This window comes from Patagioenas fasciata, chromosome 20 (assembly GCF_037038585.1).
Source record: "Patagioenas fasciata isolate bPatFas1 chromosome 20, bPatFas1.hap1, whole genome shotgun sequence".
NCBI classification, from domain to species: Eukaryota; Metazoa; Chordata; class Aves; order Columbiformes; family Columbidae; genus Patagioenas; species Patagioenas fasciata.
Window position 1 is genome coordinate 7796042 of NC_092539.1, and position 25673 is coordinate 7821714.

At 42.8% G+C, this 25673-nt stretch overlaps 1 protein-coding gene across 3 annotated transcripts in view; it reads right to left on the bottom strand.

Annotated features, from left to right (window-relative positions):
* The window catches only part of MED27 (mediator complex subunit 27), an 81956-nt gene that overhangs the window by 17662 nt on the left and 38621 nt on the right, over nucleotides 1–25673 (bottom strand). For all 3 annotated transcript variants that reach the window (XM_071817270.1, XM_065853814.2, XM_071817271.1), the window contains exons 4-5: nucleotides 9670–9763; nucleotides 262–369 (exon numbers count right to left, since the gene is read on the bottom strand). In XM_071817270.1, coding sequence (XP_071673371.1) covers nucleotides 262–369; nucleotides 9670–9763 — 202 coding nt within the window. The remainder of the gene's footprint in view (nucleotides 1–261; nucleotides 370–9669; nucleotides 9764–25673) is intronic.

The following is a 25673-nucleotide window of genomic DNA, read 5'->3' on the forward strand; positions in this document are numbered from 1 at the left end:
AGTAGACGTTATTAACGAGGCAACTGGGGTCTAAGGTGAGCAATTAGAAATTCAGGCGAGGGCTTCAGAGCTTAGAAAGAAGTCAGATATTTGGGTATGAAAAATCCATGATAAATTGAAACTGGAGCATCCTGCAAAACATCCACAGAGCCTTTTGACAGTTTCACGTTTCTGGCATCCTTGTGAGGGGATTCTTGTTCTCTGTTCTTTAAATACCAGGCAAAAATAAAACTGAATGTCGCTGGATATCCAATAACCTACCTTGCCATCTTCAGTGTGGACATTTTCGTTGTAGCCTTTTACTATTGTCCGGTCAATGAAGAGGCTCCGCATCACCACGATCACTTTTAATACTTTTCCTAAGGTAACCTGTGAAGAACAAGAGAAGGACAAAAATGAGCTGAAGGAGAGTCACAAGACCATCAAGTTAACGGCTTACGCTGATGCCATTTCAGTTTTCAATATTTTACAGATAGACCAAAAGAAAAGATCTAAAAGCACCGTGTGTGTTATGAGAAAGAGGGAGACCATAAAGTGCAGAACAAACAAACATTCATTTGCAACCGAAAATGTAAGAATTCACAGAATTCCCTTGTGTGGGCATGACACCACAACTCAATAACTTGTCGAAAACAACGAGCAAATGTGATTATTTTTTATGTATTTGATATTCTCCAATATAAAGTCCACTCGGAGAAAAATCATTTGAAAGACAAAGCGGAGTCTTCTAATGGCAGCATTTAAAAGCATGTCATGAGTTCAATGGAAAACATTTCAGGTCCAACAAAAACATGAAATTATTTAAAAGGAAACTACAGCTAAAAAGTAAGACCGTTGCATTTTCAAAGGTTTAATTTTCTTCTGTGAAAGTCGTAAAGTGTAAAGAATAAAACCAGTATAATAGAAAAAAAGAAACCCTAGTATCACAGGGTCAGTCAGAGTATAACAACAGAAATAAGCCTAAATTATATTATGGACAAAAATGCAATAATGAAAGCATTTTAATTGAAAAATCAATTTACATTTCAAAGATGAACTTGCACTTCAATATTGTTGAGATGTGTGTCTAACAAGAATTCTTTGTGTTTTGTTATACAGAGATTATTACGGAGTTTTTCCTCACCCACAAACGCATGAAACTGAGATAAAGAAAAGAAACAATTAGGTCATTTGAACATTTCCCAACCAGCAGCGGCTCATTTTCCACTGTCTGTGTTCCGATGTTTCCTCCAGTATAGACTAACACAGGCTAGAATAACTGTGTCTTTACTGTTAACCTCAGCAGAGCTACACCCAAAGAAACCAGTCAATGTGCACCTTCATTGATTTGTTACATGGTTCTCCTTCTTAACTCCTGCTAATGACTCCCACCTACCAACTTATTTCAGCACCAGTAACCTCAACCTGATGCTCACTAACCAAGAGACTAAAGGGCAAAGTGACTCTGAAGTGCCAAGATGCTTTTTCCCCCATGGAGGAAGATGGAACATCTGGCACATGGATCCCAGCTCAAAGCTGATGTGGAATATTTTCTGTCTCCATACACTTTAGTGGTTGCTCACTTCTTTGCTCTTCCCTTGCGTTCTGCATTCATGGCATCTGGCATTGCTGCCAGGTAGAAACAAAAATTGGATGAAATTGAACTAAAGCCTGTGTGGGATGTTCCTGAAAATCCCGAGAGCGAACAGCGGAATGTAACAAGCTGAAAAATCCCATGTTTGGCACTTCATCTTCCTTGAATATACTATACTATACTGGCCTCCAACCATCCAACAAGGTTTGCCTACGCAAATGCACCCAGGCAGTGTGGTCATACAAATAAACGATAACATACATTGCAGTTTTGCCCAGGTTAGTGCTCAGCTGTCTGAATTAGCTCTTCCAGTGCTCGGGTATTGACACAGAGAACTTTCCTATTTCGTGTCGCTGTTGTTTTGACACGAGACTCCTGTAGGTTTTACATCGGCCGGAAGAGAGATCGGGACTTTCCGATAGTTCTTGCAGGTCTGTATCATTACTTATGTCTGACAGAAGCAGAAATTTTGTACAAAAGCATAGCTCAGAGAAATGATAGTTTATCATTTTAACAGCATGGAAAGAATGAGGCGAGTGGTACCAAGAATGAACAAAAACCTGTCACCAGACCGGAGGATGCTGTAGATTCGGAAGCCAAAAGTACGTTCCACAGCTATTTCCAGGGCAAAGCACGTTCTGTATTGTACACAATAAATGGGATACCCTTTCTTTTTTCCTCTAATAATCAAGACTTGTAACTGTTTTCAGGACTTAATGTTTTTGTTCACCTCAACCATATTTTACAACGCATGTTTTCCAGCAAACCATTTTCTTTCAATGCTCGCTCCACTTAGCTGACCGGAGTCCATGTTCAGAAAATATCTACGTATGGAACATAATTTACACTTATAGTCACGCAACTGATCCCTAAAGACCGCCTGAAAGAAAGTAATAAAGAACTAATGGTTCTGGTAAAATGTAATTTGATGGTCCTACTCTGAGCTCCATTGGTCAGGTCTCTGCTTCTGGAGGTCAAGACTCACCCAGATGGCCCCTATATAACGGGCACTAAAACGTCCCTGCATTTCCACACATATCAACGGAAAGAAACTTTTGTTTTACAGAAAAAGATACTTTTCAATTGTGACAAAAAGGCAACAATTTCCTTTCTAAGCCAACTCCTCCTATTAAATTTCAACTCCTTCTGTCGATATCTTGTTAAGATAGCGCTTGGCTTTTTAATATTTTGCCTGAAGGATATATGCCAACCCGGCCTTGATGTAGAAAATTTTAATTCAAATCAATACATGTGCAAGGTCACTTTAAAATTCAATTAATATGAATGAAAAAATATGCCCCACAGTTCTGCGAGCTGAAAATGGAACAGTTGCAAGTTAAATACTTCTGTAGCTTCTGTTTCGGTCTGTGTAATAACAATGTACTTCTAACTGCCTTTTAACTAAAGTATACTCAATTCAGACAGTTGAGTTATTCATAAATCCCCTGCTTCCCAAAATGGCAAGCTCCAGAAGAAGGTAGGACAGGCAGCTGATTGAAATCTGCAATATTATGCAGCTTTTCTGACAAAGATAGAGAAAATAAAAGTCTTCTTGAAATATCCCAGTTTTAAAAATATTTTGTCTATCACCGAGATAATTCTCAAAGACCATATGACAGACGCCGTGTGCCAAGAGAGGGGTGGGGGAACGCAATAAGCAGTGAGAATGGTTTAGATCATTTTTGTAAGTTCCCATTTAACATCACTTACAATTGGAAAAGTAATAGGTACCTCTGCAAATAAGTCAGAATGAGGGTCGAAATGAGTCTACTAAATGAAAATTAATTTACCATGCCAGAATTCCGCCTGGAGGAAACAGCCTGAAATCGCCCCCTTTAATTTTGCCTCCTCGCTGAAACTGGTACCCAATGAAAAGCATTAACAAACATTCTTTCTTCCAATTTATTTAAAAGTTTGATGCTAGGAAAATGTATGCTGATGAGACCCAGCTCCACCGCTTTGCAAAACCATCCCCAAAGCTCCAGATTCCCTCTCGGCATCCCAGGGACTTTGCTGCCGGTTGGAGCTGCAGCTGCTCTGCAATGCAGCGCGAAAAGGGAGAAAACCTTATTGCCAGTTAACACAGGTACCTCCCTGCTTCTATAGAAAGCAGCACAAGGTTGTATATGTTTCTTTTATTCTCCTTAGGAAACAATAAGGCAAGCTGTACATATTTTCAGCAAAAGGTCAGACACCTGTTTCTTGCCATATAGGCAGCCATAAGCTTGTCCTCCCACTCGTGTATCTTACTAATCAGTACAATGCCTAGAAATCATATATATATACATATACACACTGAAAAATAAGGTTTTGTATTAAAAATAAAGTTTAAAAAGCCACCCAGACTTTCAGCTAGTTCTTTTTTTCCCGATGGCTCATCTGCTGCTGGTACGAATGCTGCGCTTTCCCTCACACGCTCATTATTCTTTAATGATGCCTATTTGTAAATAGCAAGATAAGAAGCAATTAAGCCATTAGAGCCTAAATAAACAAACATAATAATTAGGTTCTTTACCAGGATTTCTTTTTTTATGTAAGGGCTGGAATTTACCTTTCATTAGTCTAACCTAATTGCAATAGTGCATGATAAAGAGTCAACATAAATGAAGGACTTTGAATGACTCTGCCATATTAAGGATGAGTCGGTGATCACCTCTCTCAGTAACAAGGCATATTCTCTTAATGAGGTGAACAAACTGGCACAGGATATTGTTCAAGGGTTAAAAACCATATTTTACCAGTGGCCAGTCACACTTAGGGAAGGGTCACCTCAGTCCAGCATTGCTACAGATGATGGAATGGATTCCATCTCATTTTCCATTCTAAATTATAGCACACCAGGGATTTTACAGGGATGAAAATGTAGAACATGTAATACATCTATGGGAATATCAACACAGACCTGGGAAAGTTTGGGACTGGGCCGCAGCCCTGGGGCACAGGAAGCCTGCAGAGGGAGTGAAGCTGAGGAAATGCCCCACAGGTCTTTCTCTACCTTTTCTGCTCTTGTTCACTATCCCATCAACAGATTCTTCCTCACCTTCCTCATTCTTACCTCACACAAGCAGAGAATAATTTACAATTTACTTGCCACCCCCTGCTCATATACTTTGCTGATCCAAGACATTCTTCCTCCACATGTCACAGAATCCCAGAATGTCAGGGGCTGAAGGGCCCTGGAAAGCTCATCCAGTGCAATCCCCCCATGGAGCAGGAACACCCAGCTGAGGTTCCACAGGAAGGTGTCCAGGCGCAACCAAGGCAGCTGTCAACCTTTACCGCTTCAACCAGCCCCTCCTTGTTAGTGAGGATGAGGTCCAGCAGTGCACCTCTCCTAGTCGGCTCCTCCACCCTTTGCATCACAAAGTTATCGTCAAGGCACTGGAGGAACCTCCTAGACTGTGGCCGCCCGAGCAGCCCTTCCAACAAACATCAGGGAAGTTAACAGCCCCACCACAACCAGGGCACCGTACCAAAGTGTCCAGATAATGCTTGTTTTATTCAGATACCATACTGTTTGCCTGGAATTAATTAACTATATAGACCACTTTTATCCTTGGACTGTTGATGTCACACATGCCGTTGCTTATTAAGGTATTTGATGCAGTGGTCTAGTTGTTATATTAAAACATCTTTAAACACAATCATTCCATTTACCAGAAATAAACATGTGTTCATCTTCGAAGGCACTGGTAAGCAGTGTCCATATTTCAATGATGTGCAAATGATTGGAAGAAGATGGGGAAGAAGGGGAAGGGAGTGAGATCCTTCGAACCTTCAGAATAGCTGGAGACTTTGCCAAAGAAAACATCTTCAGGAAAAAAGATCTAACGCGGAAAGTTTCAGCCCCAGAATGTACAATTACATGTGTCCATGGAAATCAATTTATGTCCTTGCCTGTAGGAGTGGGAATTTCATGGTCCAAGGCTCATCTGGTGTTTCAAGAGGAATAATTATTGGCCTGCTGGTCTGAATCTTCTGGCGAGTAACCTTTGTGTTGAGCTCAGTTCTCCCCAACCAGGGTACGACTTTCATAAAGCCGAGAACTTGGAAGCAAAGAGAAAAATAAACTGTTCCTGAGAGCATAAATGCTGTGTCTGGAAAGGTTGTTACCTCCCAGTCCTTTGAGGTTACTGCTTCCCCCAGACAATAGGGATTTTTCTTAATGCTTTAGATTTATACATAGCAATTGTACCTCATTAGTCTGGATTTATGCTACATAGACCAAACACATAAATAATTGAAACCTTTCAGGGCTGTGTGAAATCCTCAACTGATTCTAAAAGCAGTTTATCATGGTATTTCAAGGTGCTGTTTAATCCCAATCTTCACTAGTGATTTTTCAATTAATCTTTTAATCACGCTATGCATAAAAAAGGCTAAACATAGAATTGTATCAGCTTTAATAACAGCGTTATGCAAAATTCATTTGCAGCAGCAACAGAGGGGACTGTGGACTCCTTAAGGTTTTTGTGAGATTTTGTTGGTCAAATACAAGTTACAAACACTGGGTAAATATTTTTACAGATAACTGAATAGCTTTCTGTAATTTGAGCTGTTTCTTAAGCATAATGATATGTACAACTAACTTCCAGTTTGAAACATTCAGTCGTTTCCGCCAAACCAAAGCTCAAGGCAGGAATAATGATTTTTTTTCTTTCCAAGTTATTTTACAAATTCTTGATGATAAATTAATTTTATAAACTTACACCGATGCCTCCATTTTTAATAAAAATATGAAACATGTTTTTCTACAATTTTATTCATTCTCCATAAAATCAGACACATTTGCATTTCAACTTTCAAGCCTTGTTCCAAGCATTTTAAACAGTCTGATTGTATGGAAGTGGGCTGTATTAATTGCAAATAGGCTAGACATCTGTTCACTGAAGCTAGATACTTTCTTGTGTCTCATTGTTGTTTATCAGTGTTCTACATAAAATTGTTACTGTTTTTTGTTGGAAAAACAGATTCCGAAACGTATTATTTGCCCATGAAGAAAGGCCACCAAACTGGGGCTTGTTCCACAGACCCTGATCCCGAAGAACCGGGGGCAAGGAGGAGGAATTTGCTAACTGACCTGAAATGAGTATTGATGTCCCACTTGGTAGGAAACAATTTAATGCTAATCTTTTCAAATCAATCTCTTTTCTCCAAAATGCTTTAGCAGTGTAAATTCCTCATCCCAGTCTGGTGGTTCGTTCAGAAACTGGTGCACAGTCGGCACTGGATACAGGTGGGCAGATTCATGGTAGGGATGTGGGTCTGTTCACGTTCGGTGCCTCCAGCACCTCATTTTAGGCACATGTGATCAATATTCATTTAGGGATTTGCTGTCTTGGAGGTACCAGCTGGGTTTTGGTGTTTGATGGAGCCACTGGGATGTTTCAGGATCTCTGGTGGGAGCTGAATCTTGAGGAATGACTTCTGAGCTCATAGTGGGACGGTTGTGATGGAGGTGGCTTCAAGGTTTGTCTCTTTAGATTGAGAACCAGCATTTAAAAAGTATTAAGCCAACATTTGGAGTCATATTAGGGGCAGTCAACACGGCTTCACCAAGGGGAAGTCGTGCTTGACCAGTCTCATTGACTTTTATGAGGACATAACAAGATGGATGGATGATGGCAGAGCGGTGGACGTGATCTACCTTGACTTGAGTAAGGCATCTGACACAGCCTCCCACAGCATCCTCACAGCTGAACTGAGGGAGTGCGGTCTGGATGAGCGGGTAGTGAGGTGGACTGCGAACTGGCTGAAGGGAAGAAGCCAGAGAGTCGTGGTCAATGGGGCAGAGTCCAGTTGAGGCCTGGATCCAGTGCAGTGCCTCAGGGGTCAGTACTGGGCCTATATTATTCAATGTATTCATCAATGATTTGGACGAGGGAATAGAGTGACTGTCAGCAAGTTTGCTGGTGACACCAAGCTGGGAGGAGTGGCTGACACTGGAAGCTGTGCTGCCATCCAGAGACCTGGACAGGCTGGAGAGCTGGGCTGGCCCAGGCTGCCCAGGGGGGTTGTGGAGTCTCCTTCTCTGCAGACATTCAAACCCGCCTGGACACCTTCCTGTGGAACCTCAGCTGGGTGTTCCTGCTCCAGGGGGATTGCACTGGATGAGCTTTCCAGGTCCCTTCCCATCCCTGACATTCTGGGATTCTGTGGTGCTAAACCACAAGGGAGCAACTCCAGTTCTAACTTGGGATAAGTTCAGAGTGAGAAATCACCAGTGCTAAGAACCCTCCCTCCTTCTGGGGGAGGCGCCCATCCCGCAGCACCTTCCACAGAACGATTTGTGCCTGAAAACAGCAAAAGCTTTTGTAGCAGTTGGGGCCAGATGGAAAGTGCCATATTGGCAACATCAACTGAGACAGATGGGAAAGAGGGAAAACCTGCCTAAAAGAAAAAAAATGATACACCCATCCCACAGTCACGTACGAAAATACTTTATAAACAATCTTCTTGATCTCTGATCCAAGGAAAATATGCACATCACTGGTTCAGTACAGGGCTGCTGCCTTGTAGCAACAATAACGTCCTTGATTTCAAGAGCAACTGCAAAATGGAATTCACTAAGTTACTACTGCTTGTAAAAGGGGTTTCTTTTACAGTTATCACTCTTCCAACTTACCTTATTCATAACCAGATACATCCAAGATAATTTGCCTAATTTCCTAATTGTTCCTGAATCTTGAGAAGTGTCGTGTACATTCTGACCTCAAAAAGCCATTATTAGTGGAAGGCACTTTATACACAAAACATTGACGGGGTTTCAAAGTAAGGAAGTAAAACCAGACATTTTTCTATAGCGAAATAGTTAAATATGAAGTCAGCTTAAGAAGAAATACTAAAGCTTCCAAGACTTATAGCTTCTTAAGACAGCACTGATCAATTCAATTCTTTTCTGGAATATATTGTTCCACTCGGTGAATCCGACAATTGCAGATTAAATGTTTTAACGCCAGCTGTTTATTTTAACCTCTGACTCAGTTAATCTCTTGCAAATTTGGGGCTGTTCAAAGAAAGTTAATAATGGGATGCTAGACAGTTGATTAATTAAACATAATCACAGCTATACTTACTATAGAAGAATTAACAGAACCTCTGAGAAATACAGGCAAAAATCTAATCATAATAGTGTTTTACAGTTGGCGAACGCTAAAAACAATATAAAATCTAAGGAGCGATCCTATAGTTGACTTATGTTGACTCAACGATTTTGTTTTGACAAAGTATCTGATTTTCAGACTCATTTTACCATTTGCTTGGAAATAAGGAATATACTTACATGCACATTACACCCAAGTCTTTTGTAATAGCCTATGCAAGAAAGCTAAAAGTGGGGGGGAGTGCCATAAGAAATCTGAGCTGGAAAAGACAGATTTGGTCCCAGTTCCTCACCTGTGTATACAGTATATTTTCTACTTTTATTTAAAATTCGGCAAAAGACGCAACTTCTGCCTTTTGTTCTCCTAGAGGAGAATCAGCATCCAGCTGCAGACTCCACGTCCACGTTGTTGTCTTAGAGGAAAAGCTTTAGAGATTTCTCTCGCTCTAAGCACAACAGCTGCCTGTGAAAATTGATGTGAACAATAGGTTCTTGGGGAATGAAATCTTGCTTGGTCAGGCAGAAATAAGTGCAATGTATTGGACTTGTTTATCTCTAATCCAGCCTTTACTGTTCATTTACCTCAAAGGCAAATTCTTGGCTTCATCATATAGCAGAAATTCACTGACCCAAGAACAATTTGAACAAATTTAAATCATATTGTTTTCCTCTTTCTCGCTCCCACCAGTCTTTTCCTTCTTAATTATCATGATTAAGACTCATTCATCGCCAAGACAGCTGAAAAACACAGTGAATTTTGAGTTTGCACTCATATTTCTATGGTCATAACAATAAAAGGTAATAAATCCTTCTTCTAAAGATGGAATTGTTTCTATCACTCATTTGTCTACGAGCAAGAAAGATCACACATTGCTGTGATACATGAAGAACAGTATGATTCTGAATAAAAAAAATCATTAATAACCTGCATTTTAAGAACAGTAATTCAATCCCTTAGGAAACGCATCTCAACGGATTAAATGATCCAACTCACCAGAAGCATTGCCGAGGTTCCATTGGGCCGGGATAACTGGATAGACATTTCGGGGAACATCCTATCAATCCGACTGATCACGTCATCGACGTATCTACCAACCAAACCAAACCAACAGAATCAGCACACATGTTCCTCGCCACAGCCTCAGATTATAATTCCTTTTTAACAATGTCCACAGGACCTTCCGAAATTGATCTCTCTTTGGCATCTGCATATTCTTCATAACTGCATATAGGTGTAATTCAAAAATGTAACGATAAGAGGAAACAACCAAGGCTCTATGTAAGTTGTTTTGAAAATCACTTACTCTGCCCTTATAAACACGCGCTCAATTTTTAGACCAAATCTGTCAGCTGCAAACTCCTGCCATCATATTTCTACACTTCTGCCTCTGGAGGTCAAAGGATACATTATCAAAACTACTCTTCCAGGGTGGGAATTCATAGGTTGTCACCTCCTTACACTCTCTTTGATAAACTAAACAAATCTCCTCAAAGTCTTGATGCACTCAGGATGTTTTTCTGAATCTTTCCAATTTATTCAATGCACTGGTGACTCTAAAACAGGCACATCCCAGGGGTTTCTCTGGGGTGATCAAACACAGAGGTCAAATAGCACCCTTTCCGCTGGGTAAAATCCCTGTGTGCACGCAGACCACAGCGAGCCGGTCCACGTTTGCCTTGGTTCCCGATACTGTATAAAGAGACCCGTCAACAGAGAAGACTTCCTTTCGGTGACCTCGTTTCCCAAGACACGCTGCCCCATCCCATGGTTGTGTTTCGCATCCTCCAGTCATTCCTTTGGACACGTTAAAATGTACATTATTTGCTTTCACAGAGTTTATGCGACAGTCTGTACCACCTGTGCACCACTGCCGGTTCTGCTGACGTACGGGGTGCTACCGCCGGGCTACCATACGCATCTACAAACCCTAAAACCTGATCACAGATCCATGAATGAACTGATTGATAAAACTGTATTCATGCTAACACACTTACATGCTCTGAAAAAAAGATTTCGGAAAAATCAGTTGCCTCAGATTAACTGAAAAATCTAATTATTTCCCTTTATCCTGCTTAAATGGAGGTAAAAAATGTTTAATACTTCAAAGTTATTCAGTTCTAATCTTAGTTGCTAAAAAACACCCCAAAACCAATGAGGCACTATGCTCCAACTGCTATTCTGCAAGAGATTAAAAATCAACTGAAACAAATAAAATGAAATCCAGAAAGCTACACTTATGTGGCTGGTGAGGTCAGCCCACCTTTAAAATTAACAAAAGAATGGAATTAGTTATGACAATTTTGCATAAAATCTTAATCCACACTTCTAGTTGTGCAGAAAAGTTTTCCCATTCACTTGAGTGACTCATTAACAGCTCGTTTGCTGATAAGCAAAGTCAAAACATCCATAAGCCAAGAACTTCCCCAGCACAAAGAGGAGACGCGTTAAGACGGCGCTTTGGGATGAGTCAGTTCCACTCAACAGTGCACACCTAACTAATTTTAAACATTACTGAATCCCATACTCTTTTTTTTAATACAGCATGAGAGTTTATACCGTTCAGCAAATGCAATTACTCCAGGCTCACAGAATCCCAGAATGTCAGGGGTTGGAAGGGACCTGTAAAGCTCATCCAGTGCAATCCCCCCATGGAGCAGGAACACCCAGCTGAGGTTCCACAGGAAGGTGTCCAGGTGGGTTTGAATGTCTGCACAGAAGGAGACTTCACAACCCCCCTGAGCCCCTGGGCCAGGCTCTGCCACCCTCACCATGAAGAAGTTTCTTCGCAAATATAAGTGGAACCTTTTGTGTTCCAGTTTGAACCCATTACCCCTTGTCCTATCACTGGTTGTCACTGAGAAGAGCCTGGCTCCATCCTCCTGACACTCACCCTTTAGATATCTGTAAACATTAATGAGGTCACCCCTCAGTCTCCTCTTCTCCAGCTCCAGAGCCCCAGCTCCCTCAGCCTTTCCTCACACGGGAGATGCTCCACTCCCTTCAGCATCTTGGTGGCTGCGCTGGACTCTCTCCAGCAGTTCCCTGTCCTTCTGGAACTGAGGGGCCACAACTGGACACAATATTCCAGGTGTGGTCTCCCCAGGGCAGAGCAGAGGGGCAGGAGAACCTCTCTGACCTACTGACCACCCCCTTCTAACCCACCTTGGGTACCATTGGCCCTCCCGGCCACAAGGGCCCAGTGCTGGCTCCGCAGATAAACTGAGCTATCGCTTGTGCATGAATAGAGATGATCGACTGAGACCAGGCAAGGAGAGATTGTGCGTTTCTGGATCAGCATGTGGTTAGAAACACGATGCACACGATGATGCAGAATATTTCATAACTTCTGTTTTCTAGTTTTCCAAGCTTTGGGCAATAATAAGTTAACACCAATCAAAATACGCAGTTGCATAAAACAAGGGCTGCTTACACAATGACACAGTCTATCCGCATTAAAAAGGAGAATCCAAGTAATTTTAAATCATAGGAACAACAGTACGACTTGGGCATTTAATCTGCTTAGGCCCTTCTGAAAAATCCCAGGGAACACGCACATTTATTCTTCGAAAATGTGATCCAGGCTGGCTGGAGCTCACCAGTTCGTTCTTCAACTCTTTCCTACATCTGATTATTTTTTAAATGTAAAAATTGTTTTGACCGCATGCCTTAGAACTTGACTGAAACTCAACTGTCACCTTCTGCCACCTGAGTAGTATAAGGCAAACCAGAGGACTCACAGGGAACTCGTGAAGAGTCTTCCCTTTAAGTAAAACCACACATACAGCAAAACAGAAACTTTCTAATTCGTGATTAACCAGCTCCTGAAATCAAAGATGAATTCCCAAGACAATTTGGGCTTAGAAGCCTGCAAATTTGTACCACTCTTCATAAGTCAGTTGACAAAACCCACACACTTCAGGAAATGTAATGTTTGCCTTTGCAAGGCTCAGCAGCTCTATCAGGACCATCCACGCAGCTTGGTCATACTCAGTTCAGAGAACGTCAGAGAAAATCCAAGACCAATACGATAAAAGAGCATTGACGCACATATTCTCGTTTTGCCCCTTTGCCTTTTTTACAAGTAGACATCAGGGTTTCCTGAGGACTCATCAGAACAGAAGGGTTCTTCAAAGATGCATATATAATTACTAAATTAGCCTGACTACATGGCGGCCTCAAATATAAGATGACAAACAAGCCAAACTAAAGCAAAATTCTTCTCTAGATACGTCCTTCAGAGAGGACATCTGGTAAAACATCTTGCGAAGGCACGGATACGATAAATCAGATGCAGCAAAGTAAAAGTGTAACTGGTGATGACTTTAGAGCAAACCGAAGAACACATGATAAAGACAAGATAAAGTGTGGTCCTGAGGCTGCCTGGAAAGAGGGTCAGAGAAAAAGCTGCTGTCTGGAACTTATTTGACAGAACTGAAATACATTAATTTAGTGCCAAAATAAGCAGAGTCACAATTCACACATCTTCATCCAATCAGTTTTGGCTCAAAAAATATGATAGTTCCTATTTATGTTACCGAACTTTCTACAGTATCTCAGAGAAACGTAGCACTTAAGGATGGAGAAAAGTCTACTCTTGCTCTTTTCTTCTCTAGAACATCTATAAAATGCTCACATTTCCTTGACTCCAGTACTAAAATCTCCAGCTTGTTCTGACCAACTTCATCTCCAGCTCTCAGCTTCGTGCCAGGTTCTCCTGTCTCTAGTTGTTAACACTGTACTCTCGTCCTTTCTGAACAAACTGCTTCAGTGCTTTTTTCTTCTCTTTTCTCACCCAACTTCAAACTTCCTGTTGGGGGAAGACTCCAGCCAGGCTCCTCCTGGCTCCTCTTGTTTCCTTCTGTTCCCTTCTCATCTGCACACTAACTCATCCTCTGCTCCTCCTTCAAAGCCTCCGTTCCCGCTGTGAAATCTTTATTCATGATATGTTATAAAGGCAAAAAAAAAAAAAAAAGTTACTTTTTGCAAATAACTGACTGACTTCCAACTACCACGAAGCAAGTTGAGGGCAGAGGGGGCAAACCTGAGTCTCTCGAGCTATATGCAGTTCATCAGTCCTGGGGTACAACACATGATCAGCAGGAGGGAGTTCTGGCACTGGAGCGTCTTGGCAATATGAAGCCACAGGAGTGGGGAGAATAAAGCCAGAATGTGAGGATTGCAAGGAACAAAACTGCTAAGATACCTTGGACAAAGGTCTTAAGGAACAAATTTGCTAAGATTCATGCCCAGCTCACAGAATCCCAGAATGTCAGGGGTTGGAAGGACCTGGAAAGCTCATCCAGTGCAATCCCCCCATGGAGCAGGAACACCCAGCTGAGGTTCCACAGGAAGGTGTCCAGGCGGGTTTGAATGTCTGCAGAGAAGGAGACTCCACAACCTCCCTGGGCAGCCTGGGCCAGGCTCTGCCACCCTCACCAGGAAGAAGTTTCTTCTCATATTTAAGTGGAACCTCTTGTGTTCCAGTTTGAACCCATTACCCCTTGTCCTATCACTGGTTGTCACCGAGAAGAACCTGGTTCCATCCTCCTGACACTCACCCTTTCTATATCTGCAAACATGAATGAGGTCACCCCTCAGTCTCCTCTTCTCCAGCTCCAGAGCCCCAGCTCCCTCAGCCTTTCCTCACAGGGAGATGCTCCACTCCCTTCAGCATCTTTGTTGCCCTCCCCGTTGCCACCTCCTCCCTAACCTGCAGCGCAGAACTGAGACAACACTCATCCGAAAGATTCAACAGTAGCTCTACGTTTATTCTCACAAGTTAGCTTGTTTTCAACTTTCCTTGAGGTGTTATTTTGGTCATAGAGGAATTACATTTCATTATTGAGTAGATGCAAAAGATTTAGTTATGTGCTTAAATAGTCTAGAAGTGTTTACATATAAACACAGGGTGGTCTGTTTCAAAAGCATATGCACAGATCGCTGGATCGAACACTTCACCATCTGCACTGCTCGCTCACAAAAGGCCAAACCTGGTACGGCACTTGAGGATGAATGCGAAGCCGTTTGGACAGTTCTCCAGAAGCCAGCATAGAGTGTTCAGGGGTTGGGTTTACAAAGACATTTAGGAGCCCAGGGCTGCGATTCAACAACTTTCAGTCTTCGGCAGCAATTGTGCCAGAAGGCGCTGACACATCCCCTCCCGCGTGCTGCAGCCCCCTCAGCCGCGCTGTGCGGGGAGAGCCGGATCACACAGCTGAGACGCCTTGAAATTGAAAAAAGAAAGAGATATCGTCTTAAATCTAAACCGGTTTAATGATTCAGCTCCCTGTGCGGCTGCACACACCGTGTGCCAGCACAATTCCTGCTGGGACCGTGCATCACAGCCCAGGAATACTGTTCAGTGGGGTCATTCTACTACAATAATAAAATATTGTTTTACGGTTAAGCGTGTTACTTATCCAGTATTGTTTATACAGCAAACACAATCCTGAATCCTTCAGTGCTACTGTGAACCCATTGGTAAGCGACGGGGTGTAAACTTGCAGGGAAAGTCCTCAAAGGTACAAGCTGATGGTGATGCTACAAATGCTGAATCCTTATGAAATGCAAACCTTCCCCTGGATCAAACAGTCTCTGGACATCTGCACATTTAAGACGAATACGAACCCCTCTTTAATGCACTCTGAAAACAAACACGTTGTCAGCGCATAATTTGTTTTTTTAAGACAGAGCAAAAAGACATCTGCTCACAGTATCAAATTCTAGTGCACCACCTTAAAAAGTATAACTTTAATAAGGAAAACTTTAAGTTATTAAAAATAGACCCCTTGCAGTCAAATTCCCATAGATGTTTTCTTATATTGTTGAAATAGCTTTCTTTTCCCTTATGTGGAACGCACTTCAAAATGCCTTTAATTCACAGCAGTAATCAGGAGAGGAATATGGATATCAGAATGTGTGAAAGCTGGTTAACAAAATAAGCATGCATCTGCTTTACAGTCATCACCAGGATCTTGTCTGAGCCTGCTCCTAGTCTGTGCTTTATGGAAAACATCATTAACTCCTTGATACATACCTCGAGAGGAAAAACAGCCCTAACCACGTAATAGAATTTCAGCAGTAATACTTTACAGCACATATGTATTGTTTATATTTCCACTTCTTCATGAAACTAGATGTTGCTCCACAACCCAACAAGAAACGCTAACAACAGTAATTTTCAAGGGCCTGCATGAGAATCGGAAATATTACATCAGCATTTATCTACAGAGATGGTTCTTGAATCACTCGTAACTTGTCAAATAAATTGTGCCCCACCTATGTCCCTGCATTTGCACACACACATACATGTTTCCATACAGTGAAGCTCTAACAAAAGTCCTCAGGAAGACCTCAAACCAAGAGAACGAGCTGTCCACACTTAAATTCCTGAATTCAGTCGTCTGAAGCTAGAATTTGCAGAATCGCAGAATGTCAGGGGTTGGAAGGGACCTGGAAAGCTCATCCAGTGCAATCCCCCCATGGAGCAGGAACACCCAGCTGAGGTTCCACAGGAAGGTGTCCAGGCGGGTTTGAATGTCTGCAGAGAAGGAGACTCCACAACCTCCCTGGGCAGCCTGGGCCAGGCTCTGCCACCCTCACCATGAACAAGTTGCTTCTCAAATGTAAGTGGAACCTCTTGTGTTCCAGTTTGTACCCACTGCCCCTTGTCCTATCACTGGTTGTCACCAAGAAGAGCCTGGCTCCATCCTCCTGACACTCACCCTTTATATATCTGCAAACATGAATGAGGTCACCCCTCAGTCTCCTCTTCTCCAGCTCCAGAGCCCCAGCTCCCTCAACCTTTCCTCACACGGGAGATGCTCCACTCCCTTCAGCATCTTGGTGGCTGCACTGGACTCTCTCCAGCAGTTCCCTGTCCTTCTGGAACTGAGGGGCCACAACTGGACACAATATTCCAGGTGTGGTCTCCCCAGGGCAGAGCAGAGGGGCAGGAAAACCTCTCTGACCTACTGACCACCCCCTTCTAACCCACCCCAGGTACCATTGGCTTCCTGGCCACAAGGGAATTCAATATTTTATAACATGGTATTTTCAGCTCTGCTATCGAAGAGTTACTTCAATAGCAAAGTCTTCTCACTTTCTTTCTTTGTGCTTTATTTCTCCCCCAACAGAGCAGAAATTACAGTACTTACCTCCTTTTGTTAAAAGCAATAGATGATGCACGACACCTATTATGTGCTTTATACCTATCAAAAGCAGCAAGATTTTACCTTTGGTTGGAAAGACCGATGAATAGGAAACAGTATGTTTTGCACAGTTAGACCTTTTCATACACTAAGCTTGACCACATAACTAGCACTGCTGGAAGGAAAAGATCTTAGCGACCATGGTTTGTAACCACGCTAACATCTGAGAATACTTTGATAACAACAAAAATGCCTGAAGGAGCAAATTAGGCAAAAGTCCAAGCAGAAAAACCCCATCATAGACATGAAGGCATTAAAGAGTGTGACCTCTCTTTTTATTCGGTCCTCACACTGACGTATTACTACATTTCTAACTTTCCCCTTTAGAATTATGTTTTCCTTCTAGAAAAAGATGTTGGAATACATAGGATTAGGAAGCAAAGACTGAGGTTTTAGGCCTCACCAACAGACTTCAAGCAGCCACTTCAAGATCTAGTGCTTTATTAAAATTATAAATTATAGTAGAAACAGACAAGTCTTAATAGCACCAGTTCCAAGGGTACTTAGGATACTTGATATCAGCCTAAGATCAATTTGTTCTTCTGTAATTAAGAGGGAAGTAAAAGCGAAGAGAAAAGAAAACAAACACAAAACCAAACCAGTTGAGATGCTCTAACAAATAATTGATAACAAATAATTGCCTGCACAGCCCAGGGCAACGTATCACACAAACCTTTACCAAATGCCCATTTCAACTGTTGTGATCACCTACTTTAAGTTTTCTTGAGGGAATTTCATAATTAGTCCTGATTTTTCTCTTCAGGATTATGCTCTGACCAAGTATTTCAACTTGCCTGTGATACCAGAGAGATAAAATCGTCTATTTTAAATCTCAGAGGTCTATCAAAAGACTCCCTCAAGGTCACCTTTACACTCCAGTACAAAACCTGCATAATACAAGTACAATTAGACATTTATAAACTCAAGACCGTCCTGGAACAAACATTTTTGAGAGATATGCCCTTCAAAATATTATTTTCAGAGAAATACACTTTCATCACTTCCTCCTCCACCACGACAAGCTGTTCCGCAGGTTGGGATTTTTATAGGGCGCTGGGAAATTAATTGCGTGGCTTCCACTGGAAGTCGGTGTGGGGGAGGAGGGTTAATTCCCTTAAGCGAATTATCCGAAATAATTTCTCTTTAAACACCACCACCACTACCAGAAATAAAAAGCGGAGTCGGTGAAAGGGTTTATCACAGCACTTAGGCTGAGCTTGCCAAATCCACTCGAGGTGCCGCAGCAAAGCGACGGCAGAAATTCGCTGCACTTTTTTGGCCATTTTCCCGCTCTCGCCGCCAGGTTCTTTCCCCTCTGCCGCTCTCGGCCCTCGCTGGGGCGGCTCAGCGTGCGAGCACGGCGGAGATCACAAGGGCTGCACGTTCGCTGTGGCTTCCAGACGCCGCGGTCTCGGCTCTGCCCGTGTTCCTCTGCCGCGCGCATCAGGCGGAGCAGAGTTTAAAGCACTTTGGGGGGCTGAGAGCTGGACTGAAGCCAGAGCAGCACCGCGATGAGCAAATCCAGCTCTGCTCATCGCTTCACATCACCCACAGAGCTTCCCCGAAACATAAACCCAGCTTTTACGTCTAATATATCTACAGTAGAATAACCCCTTTAAAACTACGGTGTCCAGTGTTATCAGGGAGAAGCATTCAATCGATTAAAAAATAATGCAATTCTGTTTATGTAAGTACACTAACGGAGAAAACCGCCAAAGTGGAAAACAAGGAGGGAAGGTCTCCTCAGGTAAAGACAAACACGATTATTAACACTGCTGAGCTTTGTTCCTAGATACGTTTCCCTAATTCTGAGCATCTACTTCATGAATATCACACTCAGAACTTGTAAAAAGCAATTCTGCCAAGGAATGTCAAGTTGGTTACTCGAAATCAAGAAATTCCAAACTGCCAGATAATTTCTAATAGTAAATAGGTACAGATTAAGAAACAGGAGTCTCTATGCATTCACAGTCCTTAATTAAAAAAAAAAAAAAGACAAAAAGAAAGGAAGAAAAAAGAAGACAGGCTGCCCTCTGTAATGGGAACGAGTGGCACAAAATAATCCAGCACTAGATAATGGGTGCAAACTGGAACACAAGAGGTTCCACTTAAATATGAGAAGAAACTTCTTCATGGTGAGGATGGCAGAGCCTGGCCCAGGCTGCCCAGGGGGGTTGTGGAGTCTCCTTCTCTGCAGACATTCAAACCCGCCTGGACACCTTCCTGTGGAACCTCAGCTGGGTGTTCCTGCTCCATGGGGGGATTGCACTGGGTGAGCTTTCCAGGTCCCTTCCAACCCCTGACATTCTGGGATTCTGTGACAAGATGGGACCGCCCCATGATCAAAAGCCAGAACTCAGGCTCTGCAAACGGCACCTCAAAAGTTCTGTTACAGGAGGGACAACACAAGATTTCTTGTCGACTCTGAAGACAAACCCAGCCCGATCAACCTTTTCTAACGGGCAGCCCGTGTCTCGCCTGCCTGTCAGTGCCAGGGGCTCGCAGCAGGGAGTGGTTTATTATTCTAATAAGATGCTGGAATAAAGAGAGGGTCAGCTACGAATCACTGCCATGAGAAGATTTAATTAGACTTTTACACTGACTAGAGACATTCCCTGCACACAGACGAAATTTTAAATATGGAGAGAAATGACAGTGTGTTTCAAGGCAAGGTTATTTTGGGGTTTTTTGTTTTAAATTTACTGTTTATATTTTTCCTTTGCTTGACGTCGCTGTTCACATTCTACAGTCATACTCTTCAAGCTTAAAGGTTTGTTATGAAAGACAGTTCAATATAAAAACTATAGTCAAATCTTCTGGAGTATTGCACCCAAAAGTAAGCGCTGTGTTTTCCTAGGGAAGGGTCTGATGATAGCACACCCAAAAAAAAAACCAAAATAAAGGAAGAAAAATCTCTGTCTCATCAGAAAGTAAAAGCTACAGAATAGTTTGATATCAAATGCATGTACAATATAGACCTACGTATTATTGTAGTATGGTGTTAAATATACTGTATAAAGAATAGGACTCAGCTGTATTAACACACAGAACCGCAAACCGTATGTATGAGCAGACAGAACTTTCATTAAGAGTAACCTTATATCAAAGATTTTTCTAAAAGCAACCAGAGGAAAGTTGAAGTCAACCACGAGGGCCAGGGCTACTGCAGCTACTTCAATCGTCAGAAACCATTATCTCAAATTCATGCTGCTAACAGGATACAGGCTCACCTAGTAACATGCCAGCAAATCATATGATTAATTAGCTCACATGGAGCTACTGTGAACTAACCAGTTGAAGCTGATGCCCTACAGAAACAGATAAAATATTACCAAATGTTTTCTAGCACCTCAAAAGATCGTCCTGCAGTTCTATTCCCAAACATCAGTGAATTTGCAAATGTTCCAAGGGAGCTCTCCAGTCACGCTCAGTTCGCATTTGGTACTCACTGCACTGACACGCATTTCTCTATTTCACTCCTGTCTAATCATTTAATTACTCTTTGCTTTTTGCCTAATTGCAATCATCAGCTTTCTGTACATTCAAAACACAAACACAAAATATCAGGTTTGCTATGTAGCTCATTTACACCAGCATTTTAAGATGTGCAGAGAAGAACTTCAGCAGAAAGTATCTGAGACACTTCCAAAATGCAGATCTTTAAGATCCAGTATATACTTCCACCTTCACAGAATCCCAGAATGTCAGGGACTGGAAGGGCCCTGGAAAGCTCATCCAGTGCAATCCCCCCATGGAGCAGGAACACCCAGCTGAGGTTCCACAGGAAGGTGTCCAGGCGGGTTTGAATGTCTGCAGAGAAGGAGACTCCACAACCTCCCTGGGCAGCCTGGGCCAGGCTCTGACACCCTCACCATGAAAAAGTTGCTTCTCAAATATAAGTGGAATCTCTTGTGTTCCAGTTTGCACCCATTGCCCCTTGTCCTATCATTGGTTGTCACCGAGAAGAGCCTGGCTCCATCCTCCTGACACTCACCCTTTAGATATCTGTAAACATGAATGAGGTCACCCCTCAGTCTCTTCTTCTCCAGCTCCAGAGCCCCAGCTCCCTCAGCCTTTCCTCACACGGGAGATGCTCCACTCCCTTCAGCATCTTGGTGGCTGCGCTGGACTCTCTCCAGCAGTTCCCTGTCCTTCTGGAACTGAGGGGCCACAACTGGACACAAGATTCTAGGTGTGGTCTCCCCAGGGCAGAGCAGAGGGGCAGGAGAACCTCTCTGACCTACTGACCACCCCCTTCTAACCCACCCCAGGTACCATTGGCCTTCCTGGCCACAAGGGCCCAGTGCTGGCTCATGGTCACCCTGCTGACCCCAGGACCCCAGGTTCCTTTCCCCTACGCTGCTCTCTAATAGGTCATTCCCCAACTTATACTGGAACCTGGGGTTGTTCCTGCCCAGATTCAAGACTCTACACTTGCCCTTGTTATATGTCACTAAATTTTTCCCTGCCCAGCTCTCCAGCCTGCCCAGGTCTCTGATGGCAGCACTTTAATGAAGAAATTATTAATAACAGCAAACGTAAACAGTGGTTCACTTGCACCAGAGCTTGCTGGTGGAGGATGATGCCTAATACATAATAAAAATGAAATGGCTTAAATACATACACACATAGAAATAGATGATTCAACCACGGTACTGCAGACATGTAAAAATACACAGCAGGAGAGAAAGGGATATTACAACACTCAGGCTTCAACATCAGAATCTCTATCCCCATCAACGACTTAATAAAAAACAGAGGGAAAACAGCAATTGTGGATCAACGAAAAGAAATTAGTAGCAGCAGATAATATTTTTAGCTGTACTAACAAAAATTATAATTGATTTTCTGTCTGTGGTGTTAAAGTTGCTATCTTTGCACTGCAAATAAATTTTCATTTTAAAAGCATAATCACACGTTAGAACAGTTCTAACCGGCATTTTCTGCCAGCGAGCTCATTTCACAACTGGCACACAAGAGCCACCATTGCTCTGTCATGTCAAGAAATTCATTTCAGTTCCTTAGAAATACATAAGATTAGATAGCCTTAAATTTGCTTATCGTCTGTTATGCTGTAAAATCATTCAGCCAGGCAACATCACGGTTAATCGGATCGAGGTGTGACAAGAGAGCATCTTGGAACGGGAGGCTGGTCTAGATGAGCTCCCGATGTCTCTTCCAAGTCAATCTCCAACTAGAAATCAAAGAGATTTCAGCGTTGAGAGTCCGGAGCAGCCACTGCCAGAGCAGACTTTTCCATTAATGCCAGCTGGACTAGAAGGATACAAAAATGTGCAGCAGGCAGAGGGTTCGCAGAGGTGCTACCTGAAGAATAAACAGGCAGGAGAACAGCTGGAGGAATGGCAACCACGGAGGGCAACCAGCGAGCTCAGCGGACAGATCGCCCTTCAGTAACTGAAACACCAAATAACAATACACCTCAGCACTCTTTAGCTAATCAACTTAATGCAGTCTTTTCTTAACATTCAAAATTGAATCATACAAACGTTTAAAAGCAATAAAATGTTTAAACTTAGGTATTGTCTATAATAAAGGTGAAGTACCGTTAGACAGGACTATGATTCTTCAGCCCATGAGTCTGCCATGTAGCTGATTAGCCCCAAATTTAGATCCAAGTTTGATTTGTTTTCCAGCCCTTCACAAAAGGCTCTTTTGTGAGACCTGCCTGCAAGGCGCATACACATTTGTCATGAGCAAAAGCATCATCTTTGCTGAGCAAATGTCAAAATGCAAAAGCCAAAATGAAAGGAGGTTCTGCATGTAAAACAGGAGAGTAGAAAAGCCTGGGTTTTGGCTTGAGGGGAGCTCACTTTTGCAGTGCTATTTTGGACACAGACGTTAAATTCTGACTTAAAATACATCAAAACAGTAGGGTGTCTTTTGCCACTTTCAGAGCACATTTGATTTTAACTCCAAACACCGAATGCAACAATCAGCAAAAGAGCTCAACAATTTAGAGATTCAAGCAGTCTGACACAGACTGACAGGCTCCGGCCAAGATGCCGTGTAATTATTTCATGTGTCTGCACTTTGTCTTCCATCACTGCAATGAACACCTAAAGGCAGGAATACAAAGCATATAGAATAATCCATCACCGTTCATTTCTCACAATGAATGCTGACAGTGGATAGTTAGAGCTGCCCATTAGGTCTCACACGTAGGAATGATACGGTCACTCATTCTTCACAACGTGTCACTCCTCGGCTTTGAAATTCGTAAAAAATTAACTGGTCTGGAATAACTGACAATAAAAAGACAAGAAATCCAGGCTCTTCCTCTGGCTGAAAGCATATTCCTTATAGTTAATGCCTTCTCTTATCCCAGCTTTGTACAAATATTACTCGAGTCACTGTCAGCACTCCTGCACAGTTCACTATTAATATACTAGTTTTCAAAATGACATGCACAAACTACTGAGTGACACGGCCGAAATTACAAAGACAGCGCTGAGACTTCATTAGGTAAAGCCTGTACAACAAAGAGGAAGCGCTCTGCAGAATTAAACCCTCCGAATGAAAAAAAAGAGTAGAACAGCATCTATAAAGGGATGAAAACTGAGCCACTTCGCCCAGCAACACTTCGAAAGGTTGCATTTTATTTATTTTTTCCGCTGTCAGCTGGGAAAATGGGACAAGCAAAATAACTGTACAAAAATGCTTCAAACCATTACAAATGAAGGTTATGTTTAGAGGTAAACTCTATGAAGTAATCAGCTGGAAGTCGCTACCCAAGCTTTTTACATTGTACCCGTCCATAGGGCTCCTTGTAAACACATGAATACCCAGAGAATGCCCTAAAGTGAAATTAAAAAGTAATAACCGTTATTTTTAACATGAAGTAAAGAAAGCAGAGCAAAGCAGTTCTGCTGCTCTGTATCCTCTCTCGGTAGGAAGGACATTTAACTGTCCCCACGCTCCAAAGGGTGATGGGCGCTGTGACACGGTCAGGTCACCGTCCCCTGTGGTCCAGAGAATCCCAGAATGTCAGGGACTGGAAGGGACCTGGAAAGCTCATCCAGTGCAATCCCCCCATGGAGCAGGAACACCCAGCTGAGGTTCCACAGGAAGGTGTCCAGGCGGGTTTGAATGTCTGCACAGAAGGAGACTCCACAACCTCCCCGGGCAGCCTGGGCCAGGCTCTGCCACCCTCACCCGGAAGAAGTTTCTTTTCAAATTTAAGTGGAACCTCTTGTGTTCCAATTTGAACCCATTACCCTTTGTCCTATCATCGGTTGTCACTGAGAAGAGCCTGGCTCCATCCTCCTGACACTCACCCTTTCTATATCTGCAAACATGAATGAGTCCCCCCTCAGTCTCCTCTTCTCCAGCTCCAGAGCCCCAGCTCCCTCAGCCTTTCCTCACACGGGAGATGCTCCACTCCCTTCAGCATCTTTGTTGCCCTGCGCTGGACTCTCTGCAGCAGTTCCCTGTCCTTCTGGAACTGAGGGGCCCAGATGTGGAGACAATATTCCAGATGTGGACACAATATTCCAGGTGTGGTCTCCCCAGGGCAGAGCAGAGGGGCAGGAGAACCTCTCTGACCTACTGATCACCTCCTTCTAACCCACCCCAGTTACCATTGGCCTTCCTGGCCACAAGGGCCCAGTGCTCGCTCATGCTCATCCCGCTGTCCCCAGGACCCCCAGGTCCCTTTCCCCAACTTATACTGGAACCTGGGGTTGTTCCTACCCAGACGCAAGGCTCTACACTTGCCCTTGTTATATTGCATTAATTTTTTCCCTGCCCAACTCTCCAGCCTGTCCAGGTCTCTGGATGGCAGCACAGCTTCCAGTGTCACCAGCAAACCTGCTCCTCAGGACAGCCTTTGGCAGAGTAGACAGAGATAAAGAAGCCCTGGACCTTTACTGCTTCAACCAGACCCTCCTCGTTAGTGAGGTAAATCTCCACCTGTGGTTTGTTACCTTAGGAAAACTTTTCCTTTTTGTACAGTTACTGTTGAAACTACAGGGGCCTTTCTAATTGCCTTTATTTTCAGGCACAACTTAGGTTTCAAAGTTTTCTTACTGTGATACACCCGGAGCTTCCTTTTCTTTAACATTATAGATTTTGCATCTGAAAGTTTTTATCCCCCCTCACAGTGGAGCTGTTTAGTTTGTCTCTCAAATATATCTCTGATCTAATAATAGCTAAAGGTTACTTAGAATCTTGTAGAGGTACAGCAATACAGTCATTAATAAACACATTCACGATACGTTCGTATCACATTTCAGAATATTATTATGCAATAACGCTGTTCTTGCTAAGCCATCAGAATATAGGAGCCTCTCCCTCCACCTTATTGCAGTCCTGCTTTTTTGCTCGTCATCTTTGACAAGGGAATATACAAGCAATGCAGATGGAAACACTTGCTGGAACGCGCTTCTGAATTTGGCAAGTGGCAGTTTTCATTTATTCTTTTCAGATTGATCGTGTGCTGCAGAGTAAAGCAGCCTCTCATCCCCCTCTCCCAAACAGAAAAGCTAAAATAACCAAGCAAGTCAAAGCAATCATACGACAACATCACGGCTTTGATATCATTATTAAGTTCATACAAATTTCCTCTCTTATCTAGCTTGTTCTTCACTGTCTAATTAGTCCAACCACTGCTAGTGTTCCTTTTTTTTTCCTGACACAGAAACAAGCAGTTAAACTGGTATTTGCAGTCTTTAATTACACATTAAAAATCTTCATGCTTAACTTTTTTACTGAAAGAACGGGGATTCCCTACAGTGCAATATTAATGTTCTGCTCTAAATGCTGCAAGGG